General features: G+C 47.3%; 1 protein-coding gene across 5 annotated transcripts in view; it reads left to right on the top strand.

Moving 5' to 3' along the window:
* LOC119169206 (vesicle transport protein GOT1B) overlaps window positions 1–23291 on the top strand; it is a 176301-nt gene that overhangs the window by 91329 nt on the left and 61681 nt on the right. For 4 of the 5 annotated variants that reach the window (XR_012893485.1, XR_012893486.1, XM_037420319.2 and 1 more), the window contains one exon: window positions 2216–2297. The exons of the other annotated variant lie outside the window; for it this stretch is intronic. Coding sequence is in view for 2 of the 4 variants with exons in the window: in XM_037420319.2 (XP_037276216.1) it covers window positions 2216–2297 (82 nt within the window). In the remaining 2 variants the exon portion in view is untranslated. The remainder of the gene's footprint in view (window positions 1–2215; window positions 2298–23291) is intronic. 5 annotated transcript variants of the gene reach the window in all.

Genomic DNA, 23291 nt, shown 5'->3' with positions numbered 1-23291 from the left:
AATTGCGATCTCTTCTTCCCACTAAGGTGAAAATTATTATATACAGTGCACTGGTATTATCTTTGTTACAGTACTGTAGCTTTGTGTAGTGCACAACCGGTGTGACGAATTTGCGCAAGTTGCACTTATTACAGAAAAGGGTTGTACCACATATTGCGGCTGAACACTATCTGTCCTCTACAAAACTTCTTTTTCTAAAATATGATATTCTTCCAGTTTTCTTCTTGTACAATTACAGGCTAATGTTATGCTATAAAGAGTTTGTCAAACATGGTACCAATACCACAATAAATCTTTCTAAACTTAGCGTGAACACAAGTGTTCGACTCACCAGGCACAAAGAAGTTTGGACTGTACCCACCCCAAGAACTTTTTATGACAAACAATCATTATCCTACAGACTACCTTCTTTGTTAAACTTTTTGAACTGCAAAAATTTCGATCCTTCTCTAAACAAAACTGTCAGATTAAACACTTTGCCCAACTGATACATTATCCTCAATGATACATCTCTAAAAATTTATGCCCATTCTTTCCTTTTTATTATTGCTTTTCATGTTCATGCCACTTCATGACCTTATTTGAACTACTTTCTTTTTATCTTAGCACTGTTTTCATAAACTTTTTGTATTTCTTTTTTGTGATGTTATACCTATATGTTTATTTCATATTTGTAGTGCATGATTGTTTGCCATTCCTGCTGCTTTGTCAACTTGTGAACGGGGTCAGGACCTCGTCACGCTCCTGAGCTTTTAGTCTTGTCCTCCACCTTATCTAAAGGAAATAAAGGAAACATGGGTGGAACAGGCCTTTATCTTGCAATGGGCACATTTCATAGTCAGGCTGATGATGATGATGATGATGACTAGGTTTGTTGTCGTAATGGATGTACATCACCACAGCCCCTCAGGGCTATGGTGATGAATGTGGAATATTCTTTAGACCATGGAGTTTCTTAAAATAACACCTCAAGGGAAATCTGCTGCCACTGTCTGTGAATTTTCTTTGGAGTGCTGTGCCATCAAAGGAATGACTGTGAGGTTCGTGTTGGCCGGTGTTGAGTGGGACCCAGCTTAAAATGTGGATAGGCCTCAAAACTTTTCTTGCAATGAAACCTTTACGAATAGGTATCGTTCTCTCAGTCTACATTGATCTGCTCCTTTGTGAATGTAATCGTATAAGGGCAAAGAACAGCCAGCCATCTATTACGGTGCAAACACTGACCTTGTCGCCTTTCCTCTTGCTTTCCTCTTGCAGCCAGTGCGTTTCATGTTTTCTATAATTATATATAGTTGGACTAAAAGTCCTCTTAATTAAATTATGTACTGTGACAGTAATGTTTCTAAGTGGAAGCATTCCCACTCTCTAAAAATAATTCCAAATGGAAATGGCTACATCCTGGCATTCATATGCATCAAACAGTATGTGCAGAGCCAGTTTTCTCTTGTGGTGTCTGTTTGAAACTTGTTGCCTTGAACTGCTAAACAAACACATACACGAACTTACACAGGCTACATGTATTCTACCCCACAGCATACAGAGATATATGTCCGTGGTGTGGGGCCACATCAACTGTTTCACATCACGTGGGAGTGTACACATCACAATAAAGAACACCACAACATGAACAACACAGAGGAACAGTGGGAGGCCCTGTTGTCCAGCTCGGCCATTGCTGATCACTGCTGGCTGGTCCAAGGGGTAAAGATGATGGCTTGAGCCAGCGTAGCTCTGGAATTGGCACCCAACTATTTGTAATGCTCCGCGTTATGCAAATAAAGTTTTCTCTCTCTCTCTCTTTTGTACTGCAAGGGTAGAGTGACAAGATACCTTCCCTAACCAAAAAATGCGGACAGAAAGACGTATCACAATAAAGTTTACAACCAACCTTTATGCTGAGCATGTACTGTGGGAGCCTAGTAACAAGAAACATTTGTACTCTGCCTGTCAGTATCAAAGCTGCTGGAATCAAAACCTCTGTGCTGCTGTCAGTGAGAAGAACCAAATGGTCTGGGTTCCTAAGTAACAACTGCATGTAGCCAACACATCATAAATGCAAAGAACAGAACTTTTACAAGAAAGCACTACTGAGCTGAAACTGTGCCGATCCAGAAATAGTAGTTTGACTTAGCCAAGAAAGAAGTACATTTAAGCAACTCTAGTTGTTCAAACTGATGTTTAAGAGCTTTGTGTTGTTCTTTCTCTTTTTCTACAGCGGGTTCTTCCCAGTTGTCATAAACTTCCTCCGTAGAATACCCATCTTGGGCAGCCTACTCAACCTTCCATTAATAGGACCGGTAAGCGCTCGAACCATTCATTGTTATCATTCACCGACCATTAAAGTAGTATTACTCCATTTGAAACACTACATAAAGCAGAAAAGGAATGTTGCAACAGTCATGAATGAAGTAGTGACATCATTTGGAAGAGTGCAGAAGGTGGTATGCAATTACATTCTAAAACACAAGCACCGTATTTACTTGCTTAATAGGCATACTTTATTTTCTGAAAGTTCAGTGCCAGGTTCAGGGCGCGCCTATTACGCATGTAAAATTTCTGGAAGTTTAATTTCTTGCTACAGCATAAAGCTCTGGTAACGTAAGTCGCCGATGTCACAAATATGGGCCTTCAAGCCGAAACAAACTTTTTCATTGTCTACACTAGCACAAAACGTGTTGAGCATGCAGGCTCGTGTGTCCAAGAATCAAAGCATGCAATGCGATGTGTTCACTATCATTCAAATTTCCAGGAGTTCAATTGAAAGACTCGCATTGCCAACAAAATAAAAGCAGACAAAAAGAAAAAACTATGAAGAGACAGCGGCATCACGAAAATTTGTCGGATATGTTTCAGGCCATGTAGAATATGTGCATTACCTTGACTGAAGTTTCGTGTGCTTAACGAGATTTCACGGGCTCGCACGGAGACATTGCTTTGAATCGCGAACAATCATTTCAGTGCTAAAAGCACTGCCCATACCTCAGAGTTAAGTTGTTTCCATACAAAACTGTGACTTCGATCATCCCCGACCGCCACCGAAAAGCAACCAACGCTGATTAGGCCTAGCCTACGGTTTGACCATCGCCGACTTCCCGCCACCCATTGACAAGAAGGCAGTGTGCCAATTTCTGGGCCTGTGCTCCTATTAAAGGCAATTAGTCAGAAACTTCGCCCGCATCGCCGATCCACTCACTAACCTTACCAGAACTGACGTGGAGTTCAAGTGGGAAACGCCGCAGGAACACGCTTTCTAGGAGTTAAAACATCACCTCCAGACGCCTTCGTTACTTGCGCATTTCGACGAATTCGCCGAGACAGAAATACACACTGACGCAAGCAGTGTAGGTCTCGGCGCCAATCTTATGCAGAGGGCTGACGGACTCGAACGGGTTATTAGTTACACCAGCCGATCGCTATCCAAAGCAGAAGTCAATTATCCCACAACAAAAAAGGAGTGCCGTGCCATCATCTGGGCTACGTCAAAATTTCGCCCCTCCATCTATGGCAGGCCTTTCAAAGTTGTGAGCGACCACCACGCCTTGTGTTGGCTAGCTACCTTGAAGGAGTCTTCAGGTCGCCTCGCACGATGGAGCCTGAGACTTCAACAATACGACATTACCGTAGTTTACAAGTCCGGCAAGAAACATTCCCACTCCGACTGTCTCTCTCGTGCGCCTGTCGACCAACCACCGCCCGACGACCCGGATGACGACTACTTCTTGGGAACGCTAACTGCCGACGCCTTTCCTGAACGACAGCGGGCCGACCTGGAACTTGGGGCCCCAATAGAATACCTCGAAGGAAGGACTGCCGAAGTACCGAAGGTATTCAAGCATGCACTTCCGTCGTTCTTCTTGCGAAACGGTCTTCTCCAAAAGAAAAACTTCTCACCACTCCGAGCCAAAGTGCCTTCTTGTGGTGCCTTCAGCTCTGCTACCAGAACTTCTGCAGGCCCTGCACGACGATCCGATGGCAGTGCACCTCGGCGTATCCCGCACGCTCGCGAGGATACAAGAATGATACTACTGGCCACGTCTTACCGCCAACGCCACTCGTTATGTGAGGGCATGCCGGGACTGCCAGCGACGGAAGACACCGCCGACAATGCCAGCGGGATTTCTGCAGCCCATTGAACCACCTCGCCGACCATTCCAGCAGATTGGCATGGACCTACTGGGGCCGTTTACGACGTCCACTTTCAGAAACAAGTGGATCGTGGCAGCTACCGACTATCTCATCCGCAATGCGGAGACCGCCCGCTACGCCTTGCCCGAAGGCTGTGCATCTGAAGTAGCTAAATGTTTCGTCGAAAATATCGTCCTACATCACCGTGCCCCGGAGGTCCTCATCACCGACAGAGGAACGATATTTACTGCTGACCTAACTCGAGCGATCTTGGCATACACCCAGACAAACCACCGCCAGACGACAGCGTACCACCCACAGACCAACGGCCTCACCGAGCGGCTAAACAAGACCATCGCCGACATGTTGGCAATGTACGTCGATGTTGAACACAAGACGTGGGACGTCATTCTTCTGTACGTGACTTTCGCATACAACACGGCAGTGCAAGAGACGACGCAGATATCTCCATACAAATTGGTCTACGGAAGGAACCTGGCAACGACGCTCGATGCTATGTTACCCAACATCACCGATAAAGAAAACCTCGATGTGTGTGAAGATCTTCAGCGTGCCGAAGAAGCCCGACAACTCGCGTGCCTCCGTATCAAGAACCAACAGACGACCGACAGTCGCCGTTACAATCCTCGACGCCGCTTCGTGGAATACCAGCCCGGCGAACGTGTTTGGGTGTGGACGCCGATACGCCGACGTGGGCTCAGTGAAAAGCTTCTGCGACAGTACTTCGGACCGTACAGGGTGGTTCGACGTCTTAGCTTACTCTATTACGAGTTTGTACCCACGGTATTACGAACTCTCAACAACGCCGATCGCGACCTGAAGTCGTCCTTGCGGCGCGCCTCAAGCCGCTTCATGTGCGATAACGAACTGAAACAGTGTTTTTTTATGTAATATTGCTGTATCAAAACTTATTTTGTGTACTTTCTTGCATTATTGTTGTGCTTTCATCTTCCGTTAAAGCATTGGGACGATGCCTTTTTCAGAGTGGGGCAATGCCACGTTCCTTTTCGCAAGTTTTGTTATCGCCCTAATACACTACTCGATTCTCAACGCAAACCGCCCCTGCAGTCTTTGAGAAGCTTCAGGACTGTAGTAGATTATTTCGATAATCACGCGCACTCGGCGAACTACACAGATTATTCTGGAACCTACGTCACCGCTAGCGTTAACGCTAGAACATTCGATGGCAAGTGTATAAATGCCGACGCGCTTCGCCGCTTGTCAGTTGATCGATGGCCGACGCTTTGTTCACAGCTATCTGTGCAAGTCTGCTACTGCAATCGGACTTTCCGTTTACTGGGCACGGGTTCGCCTAAATAAACAGTTAAACCCCAACATAAAGTCTCCTGTCCTCGGCCACGTCACGACACCATAACAATATCAATAGTATATAAAATTTTTTCTGTCTTGAAGTTGCGTTGTCCCGGCAATAGATATCCTGTGCCGTCGCTGGGCCAACAAGCACGCGCCGTGGTTACTTTATCTGGACGAACATGCCCTGCAAGCAAGCCAAAAAGTTGTGCCCCTTTAATTCCCTGAATTTCAGAGTCACCAGCTTGGCAGATCCACATTTGAATTCACAGAGTTCGATGTGCCAAATGTTAATGCAGACGTTATCATGATTTGCTCAGTGAGGTGGTTCCAAATACTAATTTTATTCAAATAGCAGTGCATGACTTAAAGCATGTTTAATGGTGCGCACATATTTCTTTAAATGTAAGGCTTCTGTTTCATGCTGCACCAAATGTGGTCTTTTGTAATAAAAAATGAATGTTTTGCTCTTCGTAACCTGCTCCAAACTTGGATGTTGGGGCTTCAAAAGTAACATTATGCTGCTCCTAAAATTAAAATTTTATTTTGGCTGTTGCACCCGTGAGTATTTGGATGTAGCAGTTAGCACTAGTCATGGGACACAACACAGCTAGTTAAATTACTCATGCATGTATACGCCGCATAATTGTGAATAGTAATGTTATCGCTGACGCCTTAAAATGTTACTGGCAATCTATTTGAAGCATTTAAGCTTTTGCAACCCCTTCCCCTCAGTTTTAAGAATCTCAAGGTCCCCAGCTTGGCAGATCCACATTTCAATCCTCAGTTTATCAAAGGACTTGATAGGCTTCACCAATGCTAATGTGGACTTTAGCATTGTTTGGTCAGTGGGGTGATTCAAAACGCAACTTCCATTAAAATAGCGGTGCAAATATTCGCTCGTCAGAATTTCGGGGATGTTGAATGGTCTGTGCATATTTTTTTTTTTAAATGTAATATTTTTTTCACATCGCTCTAAATTTAGTTTCTTGTGATAAAATATTCGTGTTTTTTTTTCCTCACTTGCTGCATATTTGGATTTTAATGCTCCAAAAGTAACATTTTCTTGCTCCAAACAATTGCTCCAAATTCTATTTTCGCTGTTGCACCCCTGTGCAGCGCCTCTTCCTCAACGCACCACTCGTGTATGGGTGTCCTCAGGATTCTTTCTTGGGGGGAAGGGGATAAAGCTGTGCTGTATCACTACTGGGAAAGGGGACAGTACGCGTTCAACACCCTCATGGCCCGCGGGGCCTCAAGAGTAGGCGTGGGGGCAAGTGCTAGTTATGCGCCGCCTCTCTCTCTGCCGAAGCTCGTGCATTCACGTTGGTCGTTTACTAGATAATCACCTTCGGAAAAGTTTTGTTAACGTTATAAACAACTTTATGAATTCACAACCCATCTAGGCCACACTGAAGAATAATCAACGACATTAGTGTCAAACTTTCGGCAGTCAGACAGCCAGACATAGTGTCAATTAATGCTGGCATGTTGATGCGTACTGTATCGTCGCAAAAACAGTGCTGGTCTTGTCGCTTCTGCATGTCCCAGGCTAACGCTATTTTTCAAAAAAAAAAAAACAAAAAAAAAAAACAGGCGTCACTCAATTGTCTATTGAAGTGTTATATTTTGAATGAGCTTCTGTTTACATGTTTAGTCAAGGCAAAATTATCTTTAATTTTCTTTGTAAAAAAATTTTGTAAAGAAAATGCTCAATAAAACTGAATCTGAATCTGAATATTTATCTACACAATTACAGAGCAAAAAAGGAAGCTTTACATGCGGGACATTATATGATTTTGAAAGTTTTCTAGCATTCTAGCATTATCGCATGGTTGCCTTTGATAAATTGCATTGTCTCGTACTATTAGTTTTAGCTTAATAGTGCAAGTAGCTTTGTTAATTTGTTCTTTGCCCTTCAATAAATGTAGAACCTAAATTAAGCTTGAGGTCTCGCTGTCGTGAAGCCAGCATGTTGTCAAATTTTTATAAGGGAGAAAGTAATTAGTTTCATGGCTTCAACCAAATTTACCTAGAGCCATATTGTGATGAAGTACACTAGTTGATGTTCTTTTCACTGTTGCTTGAGTTAAATTCCCATCAAAGGAAAAGGATCGCTTGATTGTGATGTCACGAATTTCGTCACAGATTTTGTGAATTGCTTACAGTGCACGCAGACAATATGGGTAACACGCTGCTTACAGAGCTACAATAAGCTGCCTGCTATCTTTGAATGCAGGTGAAGTGTGCAAAAACATGTGCCTGAGCCTGCTTTAAATTAGCTGCTTAAGAGGCCTCAGCAGCTCCAAAGCAACTCCGATTTGAACTTTCTGTGTTCATAGATGGCAGCACTTACACACCATAAAAAGGTGGGAAGTTGGAGCACGCTCTAGGAGTTTAAATCTCACCAGGACACTGAAATTTCACTCCGTTTGTGAAAGTAGTGCTGCTGGAAACTTGCCCGGGACTACTTGATAACGCTGTGACCACTTTCTGAAAACATTCCTGGGTTTTTGGCCTGAACCATAGGGAATGATACTGCGGGGTCAAAATTATTTACGGCCTTGCGATCCTCCAACTACTTGTTTTGTCACACCACACCTGTAGCTTCAAAACTGCTAATTATATGCCTTGACAGCTGTCTGCTGCTTAATGTGAGGGGCTATCACACATATTTATCAGCCCTTCAAATAAGATGCAAAAGGGTGCTATTTGCTTCCTCGGACTATGGGGACAAGGATCAGCGCGTTCAGTTGTGGTGTGCAGAATGTATGGTGGATGAATTCACTGCTTGGGGTCACGCTCATTCACACCCCACTTGCTAGTGGAAGGGGTCCGACCATGTGCGGGACTGCTGTGCAGATAGCACGTAAAGGCAGTTCGAGAAAGGTGTGTTAAATTGGTCACGCTGAGCTTCACTTGCTGGATGATACCAGTATCAAAACACGTCTGTACGAATTACAGAAGCTTTTGAGGCCTTTTCACAGAAGGAAAAAAAAAAATGTCGCCATGTGAGGCCGTGCACGCAAGTACAAAGGCTGACTTTACAGCCTCGAAGGAGCGTTTTCAGGAGGTCATGCATTTTTGGAGTGTGCATGTCGAACACCCTTCGTTCTGCGAATTCACCCTGACGAGGGACTGGTACTTGTTGAACTGCTAGAGCATTATTGTAAACGCGAAGCGATTGATTCCACCGGTACAATTTTGTTTACTATCGAATAGATGGCAGACAACCGGTGCGGCTTTCTGAAGTACGCTGAGCTAGCAGTCCATGGTCAGAGTTCAGCATGCAGTGAAAATGAGTGGCACTCAACATAACCAGAGTTCATTCCTGTTTACAACTGTGCTAATCAATCGAGTTACCGTGTGATACACACCTGACAAATTACTGCAGCGAATTCGATTTTCGTTTTTTTTTTTTCACTAAATGTAAGCAATGTATGTTGCGTTTGTCGCAAAATGGAAACCAACCGCCGCTTTTGAGGAACGTTAATTGAACGTCTGTTGAAGAACCTGCAAACCGCGGCAAAAGAGCACGAAAGGGGCAACTTGGGGAGGACGCGTTTGCAGGCTGCAACAGCAGCGGCCTTTTTCAAAGCAGACAACAAGTGGTCCAGAAAAAGGGAAGAGCGTTCTCGACATCGGCACGTCTTTACAAGCTAAACGACCACCTTGGAAAAAAGACTTAATGCCGCAGGGACCGACAGTATTAGCTACCTTAGTTGCTGGAAAACGTTGCGAATGCGGGGTGCAGGGGAAACTTTTTCTGACTATATGTATACTTGTGTTTCTCTGCATATTGTTTTTAGGAGCGAAGCTTCTTATAGTTGCACCCGTTCGTCCCTCGTAGCCGTTGTAGTATGTAACAAGTATAACATTCTGTCCTCCAAGGTGGTGCCGGTGAGAGATTTATTCTGTGCGTTGTTGAACGATAAAAAATAGTGCTCAATGTACATGCCCATGGCTGCTAATGGGGAATGAGAGACAGGAGCATTTGGCTTTTAGTTAACGCGCCCGCTGCTATCCCCATTAGCAGCCATTGGCATGTACATTGAGCACTATCTAACCAGAAAGGGTTGCTACGTTATACTCGCTGGGTGTAACCTTCTTAGTTTTAGAAAGGTTTAGCGAGCTGAGCCGCAGTGCCATGAATACAATGAACTGGTATATACCATGAATGAACTCGAGGTGGTTAAAGGCGGGGAGTAGATACGAAGCTCAAGCCGTAAGAAAGTAAAAGCCGAGTTCTCCTGTCTCTCATTTTTCATTAGCAGCTATTAGCATGTACATTGAGCACTATCTGACAGGACAAGGTTGCTATGTTATACTCGCTGGGCGTAACCTCCTTGGTTTTAGAAAGGTTTAGCGAGCGTTGGGCCGCAGTGCCATGAATACAGTGAACTAGTATAACATGAACTCGAGGTGGTTAAAGATGGGAAGTAGACCCGAAGCGCAAGCCGTAAGAAAGTGTGCGTGTGCCACCTCTCGTTTAGTCCTTGGAATGTCCGCTGGATGGCGGTGCTTCTCTATGGGGAATATATGATGAAAAGATGCGAGATGGTGGTACTTGGAGAGTTGAATTGATGGACGAACAGACAGACAGACGTATGCATTGATGGACGGATGAGCGGACGCGGGGGCGGATGCATGGACGAACGCAGTGACAGACGCACGAACAGACGGGCGGTTAGACGCATGGACGGTCATACAGACGGATGCATGGACGGACGGAAGCAAGAAGTATGGGCGGACGAATGCTTCGCCCCACTCTTCATCATTCACTCCGTGGATATGCTGCCGATTTTTTTCACTTTTCCTTTCTCTCTCGAGGAGAGTGGTGTACATACTGTAGAATAGATTCAGTCTTCGTGATGCGTTTATACTGAAAAGACGTCTTGACTCTCGTCATCGTTTTTCAAAGAAAGTTTTTTTGCCTCCCTGCTATTACGAAACCCGGGAATAGAAACCCAGACAAAGATGGACTTTGACAGAATCTAGCGTGAAAGGGTCGTGGTCCGAATGTCGACTACAAAGCTTCTCAACGGCATCGCCGCCATGGAGGATGAGGCATCACAGGGTGAGCTTGAAGAAAAGAGCAACCTTCTCACTCTTGAATAAAATTCATTCAAGGAATTAGATAAGGAAATTTAGAAACGCGTAGAATATTATGCAGTAGAAGAGGGAATTGCATGTTCCGAGAACTATAAAGAAAGAATCAGGGCAGCAAAGAACAAAGTGCAGTGCATGCTACGCATGCTTAGCTGCACTAACATTGCACCAGTGACCGCTTCGCTATATTGCACCTCCACTTCCTTAGATCAAAGAGAATCCAGCCATAACAGGCCACAAGTGGCCCCCACCATAAAGCTGCCAAAATTGGAAATAGCTAAGTTCAACGGCGAGCTTCAGCAGTGGCAAGGTTTTTAGAGTCGGTTCAACTCGACAATAAACTCTAACCACCTCTCCAACGTGGACAAATTCAAGTACCTCAACAGCTACCTAACAGGAAAAGCAGCTGTCGTTGTTGCACATCTCGATTTGTCTGAAGGAAACTATGAAGTTGGGCTCTCACTGCTGAAGGAAAGCTTCGGTCGAAAAGAAGTCATCATTGAGGGCCACATGGCCGATTGCTCAATATCACGTCAGTGTGTGACTAGTGGAACCTCAGCCAACTTCAAGGCCTTGTTGACGAAGTAGAGATGGGTATAGGAAGTCTCAGTTCTCCCGGCATAGGTGTCAACACGCACGGAGCGTTACTCCTGACCGTTGAAAAAAAAAAAAAAAAAGGTGCCGGCATACGTTAATTTCGAATACTACCGGAGAAGGGGTGTTACCGCAGGAGGCAGTGATCTGAAGGCATTTGTGCATTTCCTGAGAATCGAACTTGAAGCACGGGAAAATATACAGCAGGCCAAAGCACCTAGGGTCATCGGTGCAGAATCGCCTATAGAAAGCTGTAAAAGCACTTTTCAAGTGGCCAGAATATCCGGGGCTTTGGCATTGCATACTATGACCAAGGAAAGAAAAGGTTGTCTGTTCGTAACCAGTGAATGCGAAACCAGTAACTGCGACACAGAGATGTAGGCAGCTGACAAAAAAAAAAAGTTTTGAAGTGTGAGAACAGACGCTTCCATTGCACAATTAAGGGGCACACATCAAGAGAGTGCTGTAAGGCCAAATGACTCAGGTGTGCCAACTGTAGTGGAAGACACTTCACGGCTATGTGTGATCCTCATTTCAAAGGACACCACAGCGCTGATGAACGTACATCCTCTCCCCCAGTGACTGGACAAGCCATTGTGTTGGTCTTCTCTAGCTTCAGAAGAGAACTTTATGTGCACCAAAGGGTATCAGTTTCTTCTTCAGACTGCGCGAGCTTTGTCAGAAGGACCGCCGAAATGTACACTTGTGAGGCTTTTCCTAGATGGTGGCTGTTAACGGACCGCAACCTCTCCCAAAGACTACAATTAGAGGTGCTTGGGGAAGAGGAGCTCAGAGTCGGTGCTTTTGGGGACAAGTCGGCTATTAACTGCACGAAGGCGCATCAGGTCGAGCTGTGGCTCCGAAGCCAGTATGACGGAAAATGAACTTGAGTGGAGGCCTTGGAGGTTTTCTGCATCTGCGCAGATATCATGGCTACACCTTCAAAGTCAGTTGTATTTGAACTTTTGAAATTGGGCTTGCCCTAGGTAGTCGAAACTCCTAGAGCCCTCCACTACGGCACCTCTCATAATCATCTCGTAGTCTTGGGACGTTAAACCCCACAAATCAGTCAAAATGGGGCTTGCCAGTTGCAGACGTCGCACAGGTGACGGAAGTGAAAACATTAACCTTCTAATCAGTGCTGATTATTATTGAGAGTTAGTAAGGGGGGTCTAACATCCAAGCTGATGGCAGTGGAGACTGTATTCATATTGCCACGTTCCATTTCTCAAGTTTTGTTATCGCCCCAATACATTACACAATTCTCAGCCCAAACCGCGCCTGCAGTTTTCGAGAAGCTTCAGGACTGTAGTAGATCATTTCGATAAGATCACGCCCGATCCGCGAACTTTACAGATTATTCTAGAACCTACGTCACTGCCAGCAATAATGCTAGAACATTTGATGACAAGAGTATAAATGCCGACGCACTTCGCCGCTTGTAAGTAGTTGATCGACGGCCGACGCTCCGTTCGCCGCTGTCAATCCAAGACTGCTACTGTAGTAGGACTTTCCATTTACTGGGCACAAGTTCGCCCAAATAAACAATTTTTTATTCGACTCACAGTGTGCTCCATTCGCCCACGTCACGACCCCGTAACAATATGGACAGTTTAGAGCCAGGCCGGCACACGAATGTCATCAGAGTCTGTCCCTCTGCTGCTGGCGTAATGCGAGTAGCAGTGAGTGAGCAAACCAACAAACAAATATCGACTCAGTTGAGGTCATTCTGGGAACACATTGGCATCAAGGAACATGGCCGAGTTTAACACCAAGACGCAGTCCAACAGCACATCAAAGAAACCGTCAAATTTGAGAGTGGTAGGTGAATAGTCTTTCTCCTGGAGACCTATGGTTGGTGAGCTCGACGACAACTACGAGTGCGCCGCAAAGCGTCTTGGAGCCCAAACAACGCGCCTTTTGAAGGGAGATTCCATGGTAATGGAATATGACGCCTGCATCAGAGAATACATAGAAAAGGGCTATGCAGAGCCAGTCCACAAGCATTGCAGTACTTCGGGAAGTCTGGTGTGCTACATACCACATCGAGCAGTTGTGCGACAAGAAAGCCAGATAACCAAAATGAGGGTGGTGTTCGAGGCATCATCCAGTGCCAAGGATCGTCTCTCACTGAACAATGTTTGCGAAAGTGGTCCGAAACTTAATCCAGAGCTGACAGATTTGCCGATCAACTTCTGCATTTACAACATAGTCCTTATTGTGGATATTGAAAAGGCAGTCAAACACCTGTCAGAGGACGACCGCAATGTTGTGTGGTTTCTTTGGTATGAAACTAGGCCGAGAAAAGGTGAAGAACTTCCAGCAATGGCGATTTACCGGATGATGCGCATGCCGTTCAGAGTCACATCAAAGCCGTTCCTATTGGCTGCAACATTACAACACCATCTTGAAAGTCTCACGGAGCAGTATGATGAAACTGCGATCATCCTGCGCAAGTACTTCTATGTTTAGGACCTTGTCATTGGTGTCGACAACCTTGAGCACGCTAAAGAGTTATGCCAGCAATCAAGCAATATATTGTCACAAGCAGCAATGCAACTCCACAATTGGATGTCTAATGACCACTATTCAATCAACTTCATAGAAGATGGAAACTTGGTACATATTCAAGCCCTGAAGTCGGCGTTCGATGAAGTCGTAGCACACCTTCTATCCTGTTATATAACAACAGGCATTCAATCAAACAACAGGCATTCAATCACTATGGGATCAACTGCTACCATAGTGCTTCATAAAGAAAGCAACAGAATACCAATCAAGAAGGGTGTAAGGCAGGGGGACACAATTTCCCCAATGCTATTTACCGCGTGCTTACACGAGGTTTTCAGAAGCCTAGAATGGGAGCAGTTAGGGATAAGAGTCAATGGAGAATACCTTAGTAACCTGCGCTTCGCCGATGACATTGCATTGCTGAGTAACTCGGGGGACGAATTGCTACTCATGATTACGGAGTTAGACAAGGAGAGCAGAAAGGTGGGTCTTAAAATTAATCTGCAGAAAACGAAAGTAATGTACAACAACCTCGGCAAGGAGCAGCGCTTCGAGATAGGTAATAGTGCACTTGAAGTTGTAAAAGACTATGTCTACTTAGGGCAGGTAATAACCGCAGAGCCGAACCACGAGATTGAAGTAACTAGAAGAATAAGAATGGGGTGGAGCACATTCGGCAAGCACTCTCAAATTATGACTGGTAGATTGCCACTATCCCTCAAGAGGAAGGTATATAACAGCTGTATCTTGCCGGTACTTAGCTACGGAGCAGAAACCTGGAGACTTACAAAGAGGGTTCAGCTTAAATTGAGGACGACGCAGCGAGCAATGGAAAGAAAAATGGTAGGTGTAACCTTAAGAGACAAGAAGAGAGCAGAGTGGATTAGGGAACAAACGGGGGTTAAGGATATCATAGCTGAAATCAAGATGAAGAAATGGACATGGGCAGGGCATGTAGCGCGTAGACAGGATAACCGCTGGTCATTAAGGGTAACTGACTGGATTCCCAGAGAAGGGAAGCGGGTTAGGGGGAGACAGAAGGTTAGGTGGGCAGATGAGATTAAGAAGTTTGCGGGTATAAATTGGCAGCAGCAAGCACAGGACCGGGTTAACTGGCGGAACATGGGAGAGGCCTTTGTCCTGCAGTGGACGTACCGTATATACTCGTGTAAGGGCCGCCCTCGTGTAAGGGCCGCACCCCAACTTTGAAAGCGGATATTTCGAAAAAAAAAAAACAAAAGTTCAAAATGTCCCGCCAGAAAAGTGTAGTTAGTTCATTTACAGCCAGATGGCGCTGCACGCTTTTCCGCTTTTATTCTACTTCCGCCGACGCGCCGACCACGCTGTTGACAGCGCGCCGCCATATTTGCCTTGTGCGGCCTCTTTGTTGGCATCGTTCCTAGCATCGTGTCGATACGTTGGCAGCGCGACTTCAGATCGGTGTCGTCGGTGTCGACTTCAGATCGGTGTCGTCGGACTTCAGATCGGATACGCGTCAAAGCCCTCAGCATCGCTCGCCACATGGAAATACCCCCGGCACAATTCAAGGCAAGTCGGGGCTGGGCTACGCGGTTTATGAACCGTAACCAGCTTTCTATTCGGCGCCGAACGACGATTTGCCAAAAACTGCCGCGCGAGTACGAAGACCACGTCATTAAGTTTCATCGCTTCGTGAATGCTCTCAGGAGGGAGCATGAATACGACCTGTCCCAAATTGGGAATGCGGACCAGACACCTGTGTGGTTCGATGCACCGGAAAGCACCACAGTGGATTTAAAAGGTGCGAAAAGTGTGTCTGTGCGCACGACTGGTGCAGAACGCCAAAGGTGCACTGTGATGTTGTGCATCACGGCAGACGGCAGGAGGCTTCCGCCGTACGTCGTATTTAAAAGGAAGACTCTCCCAAAAGAGAAGTTCCCTCAGGGAATCGTCGTACGTGCGCAAGAGAAGGGCTGGATGTCCTAGGAACTGGTCGTTGACTGGATTAAGACCGTCTGGGCAAACAGACCTGGAGGGCTGTTACAACGGAAAGCCCTCCTTGTTTTGGACAGCTTTAGGGGCCACTTGACCGACCGCGTCAAGAACCGAGTTGCCGCAACTCGTACGGACTTGGCCGTCATTCCCGGTGGCCTGACGAGTGTGCTGCAGCCGCTCGACGTATGCGTCAACAGACCATTCAAAGTGGAATTTCGCCGATGTTACTCTGAATGGATGGCTGGAGGCGTCCACGAGAAGACCCCTACAGGACGGCTGAAGCGGGCGTCGCTCCAACAGGTGTGTGAATGGATTTTGAATGCGTGGCGTGCCATGTCAGTAGAAGTAGTTGCTAAAAGCTTCAAGGTAACGGGAATTTCGAACTCCATGAACGGCACCGAAGATGACCGTCTCTGGGAAGACGCGGACGCCGAGGCGAGCTCCTCCGAGAACGAGGACAGCGAAATGGAATCCGAATAAAAACATTTCTGGCATGTCATTTGTGACTCTTGCACTCTGCTACTGTTGCATAAACAGTACAGACCTTTGGCCTGTACTGCCTGTACTAAATCGGCCTGATTCGTGTAAGGGCCGCACCTAGCAAAATTTTCGAAAAAAAAGTGCGGCCCTTACACGAGTATATACGGTAGTCAGGCTGATTATGATGATGATGATGATTCAATCAAAATTTGTTTATTTAGTAGAGAAGTTACAATCATCGGATTACACTTTTTCTTGGGTTACATATTTTGGTTACATAGCTCGATTACATGGTCCTAGCCATAAAAGGCAGTGGCATGCGACTAGCCGCTGCACTTAGCTTAGCGCAACTTAAGATGTTCTTGCCAGACCCTGGTGACATAGCTGCCCAGTGTTGCGAGACGATGATCTGTGTTGAGCCAGAAGACGGCGAAAAGCGCGGTTTCAATTTGGAACCCAAGGCAGCGCATGAGCAGCACACTACCCATGTGGTGCTTCACCCTGTGGGTGCCACTATCGTTTTATAGAGTCATAAGATGCACGAGGTCTGATATGAGACGAACGAAAGTCTTAAAGGGGCACTGACACAAAATTTCGCGGCCGAGATAGCCTGTGGGGTGAATTCCCAAGAAACATTCGTATATCATATGCAAAGTATGAACTGTGAATATAGCTGGGAAAGTATTTTAAAAGAATTTTGAAGTTTGCGTGAGCCCTTGGCTTCATCGTGCCATTGACACCATCAAAGGGGACCCTGAGGTGACCCCCTACTTCTCCCACACTGTACTGCAGTTAACAAAACGAGTTATAATGATGCCATAGCCGCCTTTTTTTTGTGCCGCGTTTGATTTCGCAGTCCATACTTTTTGGCAGCTGGTTGCGAGTGCGTGGCCGTGGGACGTGCTTAGAAAGATCTGTGTTTGGCAACGCTATTAGCAACGACGCTATTAGCCACGTAGATGTAGAACCTCCTTTTTTCATTGCATATGTAGTCTAATACGACCTTGTTGTCGATGTAGAACTTCAGCATGTCTACTTGCAGATCCAGTTCCCGCTGAATGAGTTCAGCCAATTTGACTGTGAGTACCGCTTCACAGAGTTCCGATCTCAGAATGGTAAGCTCAACTAGGAGAGCCAACTTTACCTACCTTCCCCAATATGAATCCGACGTGGTGTCTTCCTGTCTTGTCGGTGACCTTTAGGTATGCCACGGCTGCCACTACTTGTGTTTATGCATCGCAGAAAATGTGGATCTCTTTGCGCTCAGCCTCTGAGACCGATATCGGTGCATAGGGTCTTTCGATTTGAAGACTTTACAGCGCTTGACTAGAGCTTTTCCAGTCTTCCCATTTTTGTGGTCTGTGAAGTGGTTGTGGCGATGCAAAGCGGCGCTTCTGTGTGTGGGGTAGAAAGTGCATGCGCCCGCACGAGGAAGTGGGGTAGAGAGTGCATGCGCCCGCACGAGGAAGTTATCTTCGAGACGAAGGGTGATAATAAAAGTTAGTTGTTGTTGGGATGCGAGTTGTTCACTTGCGCAGCTCTGCCGAGCGCTGCGTCTCAACATTTGTGACCCGGAATACAGACACACAACTGGAGTGTCGAACCAGCCGCAATATGCCTTCAACGTCCACGACCGAAGCCCCTCCGACAGTCTCCTCAGTTGACAGTAAGGTGCCCCCTTTTTGGACTGCGGACCCCGCACTTTGGTTCATACAAGTAGAATCTCAGTTCACAGACCTTATGACAAACCTTACGAAATACCACTACGTAGTCAGCAATCTGCCGCCCGCCATAGCCAGTGAAATCGGGGATCTGTTGCTAGCACCACTTGTCGAAAACGCATATACAACGCTAAAAGAAATCCTTGTTCCCCAAGTTACGCCCTCCGAACCACAAAGACTGCAGGAATTGCTTCGCAGCACGGAACTAGGCGACCGTACGCTTAGCCAGCTTTTGCGGCACATGCAACAGTTGCTCGGCGAGACATCAACCATGACAGATGGAGCATTGCTCTGAGAGTTTTTTTTTTGCAAAAGTTGCCTTCAGGTGTCCGCATAGTCGTCGTGGCCTCAGAGCACAAGGATTTAACCGCAGCCGCCGAATTTGCTGACAAACTGGTAGCAATGACCTCGCCCACACCCATGGCTGCCGTGCAAGCGCAACAGCCTCGAAACGAACTTCAAGAGATGCGTGAGGGTATTTCTCGACTTGCCGAAACAGTATCAGCTTTGCACATAAGCAGGAGGGCGCAAACGATAACCGAGCCTAACACGCCGCTATCGAAAAAGCAGCATGAGCATATCTCCTGGTATCATCGGAGGTTCGGAAGTAGTACGCGTAAATGTGTTCCACCGTGCGTGCAGTCGGGAAACAGTCGCGGCAGGCACTGATGGCGACCAGTGCTACTACGTTGCCTCCAAGTCGTCCCTCGGTATTCTTTATTACCGACCACGACAACAGAATACATTTCTTAGTTGACACAGGCGCCGAGATGAGCGTTATACTGGCGTCACAAGCTGAAAGAAAGAAACCTAGTGCATCGCCCTTGCAAGCTGTCAATAACACGGTGATAACAACATATGGCCATCGTTCACTGTCGCTGAACTTCGGTTTCGGCAGAACCTTTAGCTGGGTGTTCATAGCTGCTGATGTCAAAATCGCTATATTAGGCGCAGACTTTCTCCAGTTCTTCGATCTGTTGGTCGACGTCTGCAACAAACGGCTTCAAGATCCTGTTTCTCGGGGAGCGGTACAAGGCACGCCGCGTTGGCACCCCCCCCCCCCCCCTATCAGCATGGCCTTGCTTAGTCCGGCTGGAGAAGCATACTTCACCACAATACTACAAGAGTTCCCAGAGCTGACGCGACAGCCACAGGCATTTCCAGAAGTAAAGCACGGCGTCCTGCATCGCATCGACATCACAGGCCCACTGGTCTATGCGTGACCATGGCGCCCGTCACCCGAGAAGCTGCGGTTGGCTCGACAGGCGTTTGCCCACATGATGAAACTCGGGATAGTACGTCCTTCATCCAGCCCATATGCGTCACCTCTTCACATAGTCCCAAAATCAATAGACGGTGATTGGTGCCCTTGCGGAGACTATCGAGCGCTGAACCGGGTAACCGTGCCAGACCGTTACTCAGTCCTGCACATTCATGACATGACCCCATTCCTGCGTGGTGCTACCATTTTCTCTTAAATAGATCTAGTGCGAGCATATCATCAGATACCCTTAGCACCGAAGGATATTCCCTAGACCGCAATAACAACGCCGTTCGGAATGTTCGAGTTTCTACGCATGTCTTTCGGCTTACGCAACACTGGCCAAACTTTTCAACGGTTTATGGATGGCGTTGTCCATGGCCTCGACTTCTTTAAGGTATACCTCGATGATCTTATGATTGCTTGCAGCACTCCCGAAGAGTACGAGCTGCATCTGCACTGCGTACTTCAGCGACTGACAGAGAACGGCATCGTTATCAATACGGCAAAGTGCGCGCTTTGGGGTAGCGACACTATCACTTTTGGGCCACAGTATTTCAAGTGCCGGAGTACAGCCCCAGAACGACAAGGTGGAAGCAGTATGGCAGTTTCTACAGCCGAAAAACCTCCGCCAGCTTCAAGAGTTCCTGGGACTCGTGAATTTCTACCGTAGGTTTATCCCGAGATGCGTAAACATCCTTCACCCTCTCCACAGCCGACTTGCGGCATCTGGATCTAAGGCAATTGCCATTCAGTGGAACGACCAATCGACACTAGCATTCCGGATGATTGAGGAAGCTCTCCCAAATGCTACCATGCTCACATATTCGCAGCCGGGTATCCCTTAATGCGTCATGGTGAATGCCTTCGATGCAGCGATTGGATCCGTGTTGCAGCAGAGGGTGAGTGGAATGTGGCGACAAATTTCCTTCTCCAGAAAACTGAGCTCGTCCGAACGAAAGTACAACACTTTTGCTAGGGAACTCCTGGCCATATACGTGGCTATCCGCCATTTCCAACATTAAGTGGAAGGACGAGAATTTTTTGTGCACACGGATCACAAGCCACTCACCTACGCATTGCGTGCGAACTCCAATTCGAGTGCGCACGTGGCACGGGAGCTCTGCCAAATGTAGTACATCGCAGAATTCACGACAGATATACGCCATGCTAGTGGCACGGATAATGCTGCTGCTGACGCTCTTTCGCGCGGTCCAGTGAATGCCATCAGCCTGCCAAGCGGCGTGGACTTCACCGCACTTACGACGGCTCAACGCAGTGATGGAGAATTGAAGTGCCTACTGACGTCTTCAACCAGCGCCTTGAAGCTGCAATGGTTGGCAGAACCCACAGGATCCATTTGCTGCGACATGTCTACAGGCAGGGCCCAATCGTTCGTCCCCTCGAACCTCTGTCGCAGCATTTTTGACTTGCTGCACAGCCTGGCACACCTCGGGATTCGAGCCACGCAACGGCTATGCACAGCGAGGTTCGTGTGGCCAGGAATAAAACGGGATATCTGACACTGGACACGAGAGTTCCTCGCATGCCAGCACTCCAAGGTTCAGCAACATACTGTGACCCCCTTGGGATCCTTCCCTCTGCAGGACTGTCGATTTGCTCATGTGCATGTTGACATCGTGGGACCACTGCAGTTGTGTCAGGGGCAAAGCTACTTGCTAACCTGCATCGATCGCTTCACGCGATGGCCAGAGGTCGTGCCTATTCCAGACATGACTGCTGATACCGTCGCCCGCGTATTTGTCTATCACTGGGTGGCCCGCTTGGTAGTGCCGGCAACCTTGACTACGGATTGCAAAACACAGTTTAAGTCCGCCCTATTTGCAACCGTCACCCAGGGGAGTTTTTCGCCACCAGTAAAGACGAGAACGTGTACGCAAACGCGGACTACGCCGTCCGACTGCGAGACATCATGAGCAAGCTACGCACTGTTCCTCCGCGTTTGCCCACAGCCCGGCCAGTTTACGTTGACCGGGAACTCTCCTTCTGCTCTCATGTGTTTGTGAGGCACGACACCGTACAGCGTCCACTTTGTCCCTCATACGATGGGCCTTTCAAGGTGCTGCGACGGCCAGAGAAACACATTACAATCGACAGAGGTGGTCGTCAGGACGTGGTTTCTCTAGACCGCTTAAAATCAGCACACCTGGACTCCGACAGCGACGCACCTGCAGCACCTCGAGCTCCATCTTCGCAAGCACCCTCGGCAGACCACGTAGCGCAGCCCCAACAATTCCTCGAACGGTTCACGCGGAGTGGACGGTGTACAAGACCCCCGGTGCGCATGAACTTATGAACCGCAGTGGGTCGTCTGAGTGCGCAGTGGGTCGTCTGAGTGCGGCTGTTGTGCGCGCACTCACTAAGGGGGGGAGTCTTGTGGCGATTTAAAGCGGCGCTTCTCTGTGTGTGGGGCAGAGAGAGTGCATGCGCCCGCACAAGAAAGTTATCTTCAAGACGAAGGGTGATAATAAACGTCAGTTGTTGTTTGGGATGCGAGTTATTCACTCTGCCGTGCGCCGCCTCTCAACATGGTAATGGTGTGTCCCAGTCATATCTGTTGGCAGTGATCTCGCGTAGAAAAGATTTGGCTCATGCAGTCACTGGAGCCACTAATCCTAATGGGTCATACAAGCCATCGACAGTTGCGAGAATGCCACGACGCGTACATAGTTTGTGCTGAGGTGGAGTTGGGAAAAAGAACGTGTCTTCGCACACATTCCACAGTAGTCCTAGGCTACGTTGCACAGGCAATGCGTCTCTGGTGAAGTCAATTTTCCGGAGGTTCGCCGCATGGTCTTAAACGGGAAAAGCTTGAAGTACATAATCGTTGTTTGAGACCATTTTATGTAGCCGTATGTTTTGCTGTTTCCAGCAATTGCTGCGCTTTCTGCAGTGGCTCGATTGCCCCTTTCTCTGTGGGAACAGACTTCAGTGTGTCGTCGACATAGAAATCATTCTCCACAAACTTCACTGCCTTCTCTCCGAACACACGTGAGCCCTCTCGGGCTGTGCATCAAAGCTGGGGATGGGCTATTTCTAAAGACATCCACTTTCATTCTGCATTCCACGATATCTTCCGCTATGTCGTTCTTGAACCACAAGAACCTGAGGAAATCGTGATGATCTTATCAGACCAAGAAATTGTAGTACATTTGCTGTATGTCCACCATCATCGCAACCTGCTCCTTTCACACTCCAATGAGGCCGTTGGTCAAGTCTGGTCCCATCAGGAGGACATTGTTCAACGAAACTCCCTTGTACTCCGCGCTGGAGTCAAACACAACCCTGATCTTTCCAGGCTTTTGTGGGTGGTAGACACCGAAGATCAGTAAATACCAGCACTTTCTTGAGTCAGCAACAAGTGAAAGCACCTCTGCATAGTCCATCAAGAATAAATCCTTCATGAAAGCCACGAAAGGTTTCCTTATTTTGGAGTTCTTGCACAACGTGCGACGCAGACCCAGAAGTCGAGACAAAGCTTGCTGTCTATTTCTCGGAAGGTGGCACCTCGGCTTGCGGAATGGAACAGGAACTACCCAGCTGTTCGAGTGATCTCTAGCAAACTCTCTATTCATGATGGACAGCGCAAGTTGGTTGTCTTGCTTAGTTGTTTCGAACAGTGTTTTGTCAAAGTTGTATCCGACTTCCGCTACCGGTAGGGCACTCGACCCAGACAATTGTCCATCTTGAAGCTGAATAACTTCCCTCTTCTTTACAGCAAAGTTGGATTCACAAGGCTCTAGGATGGATGGTCGACCACTGCTCAACACATCGGTCTTCAAAACACTTACAGTGCTTGGCCTTCGTGCACGGCCGATGCAAATGTTCCCAACAATCACCAAACTGAGGTCATGCTACTGAGTGAATGGAGCATTCCGTGGTCCGTTGCGCGTCTCGCGCACCTTGTGTGCTGTAATAATGTCCCGACCAATAAGCCATATCTGTGTTCGAGGATCCACAGGGGGATGTAGGCTTGTATAGGACGCAGGTGTGGGTAACATTCGGCAGCTTGAGGAGTCAGTATTTCGTTTCTATTGTCAGAAATATCGCTGCACTCCAGCAATGGCGGAAACTCGAGGCTGATTACTTCTCCAACGCCTTGCACTGAGAATTTTTCGGCCTGTCATGCGTTGACTTTGGTAGTTCCTGCGCACGTTGTCAAG

The sequence above is a fragment of the Rhipicephalus microplus genome, chromosome 2 (genome assembly GCF_043290135.1).
Source record: "Rhipicephalus microplus isolate Deutch F79 chromosome 2, USDA_Rmic, whole genome shotgun sequence".
Taxonomy (NCBI): domain Eukaryota; kingdom Metazoa; phylum Arthropoda; class Arachnida; order Ixodida; family Ixodidae; genus Rhipicephalus; species Rhipicephalus microplus.
Note: the sequence above shows the minus strand (reverse complement) of the source record. Positions and strands in the feature narration are given on the sequence as shown.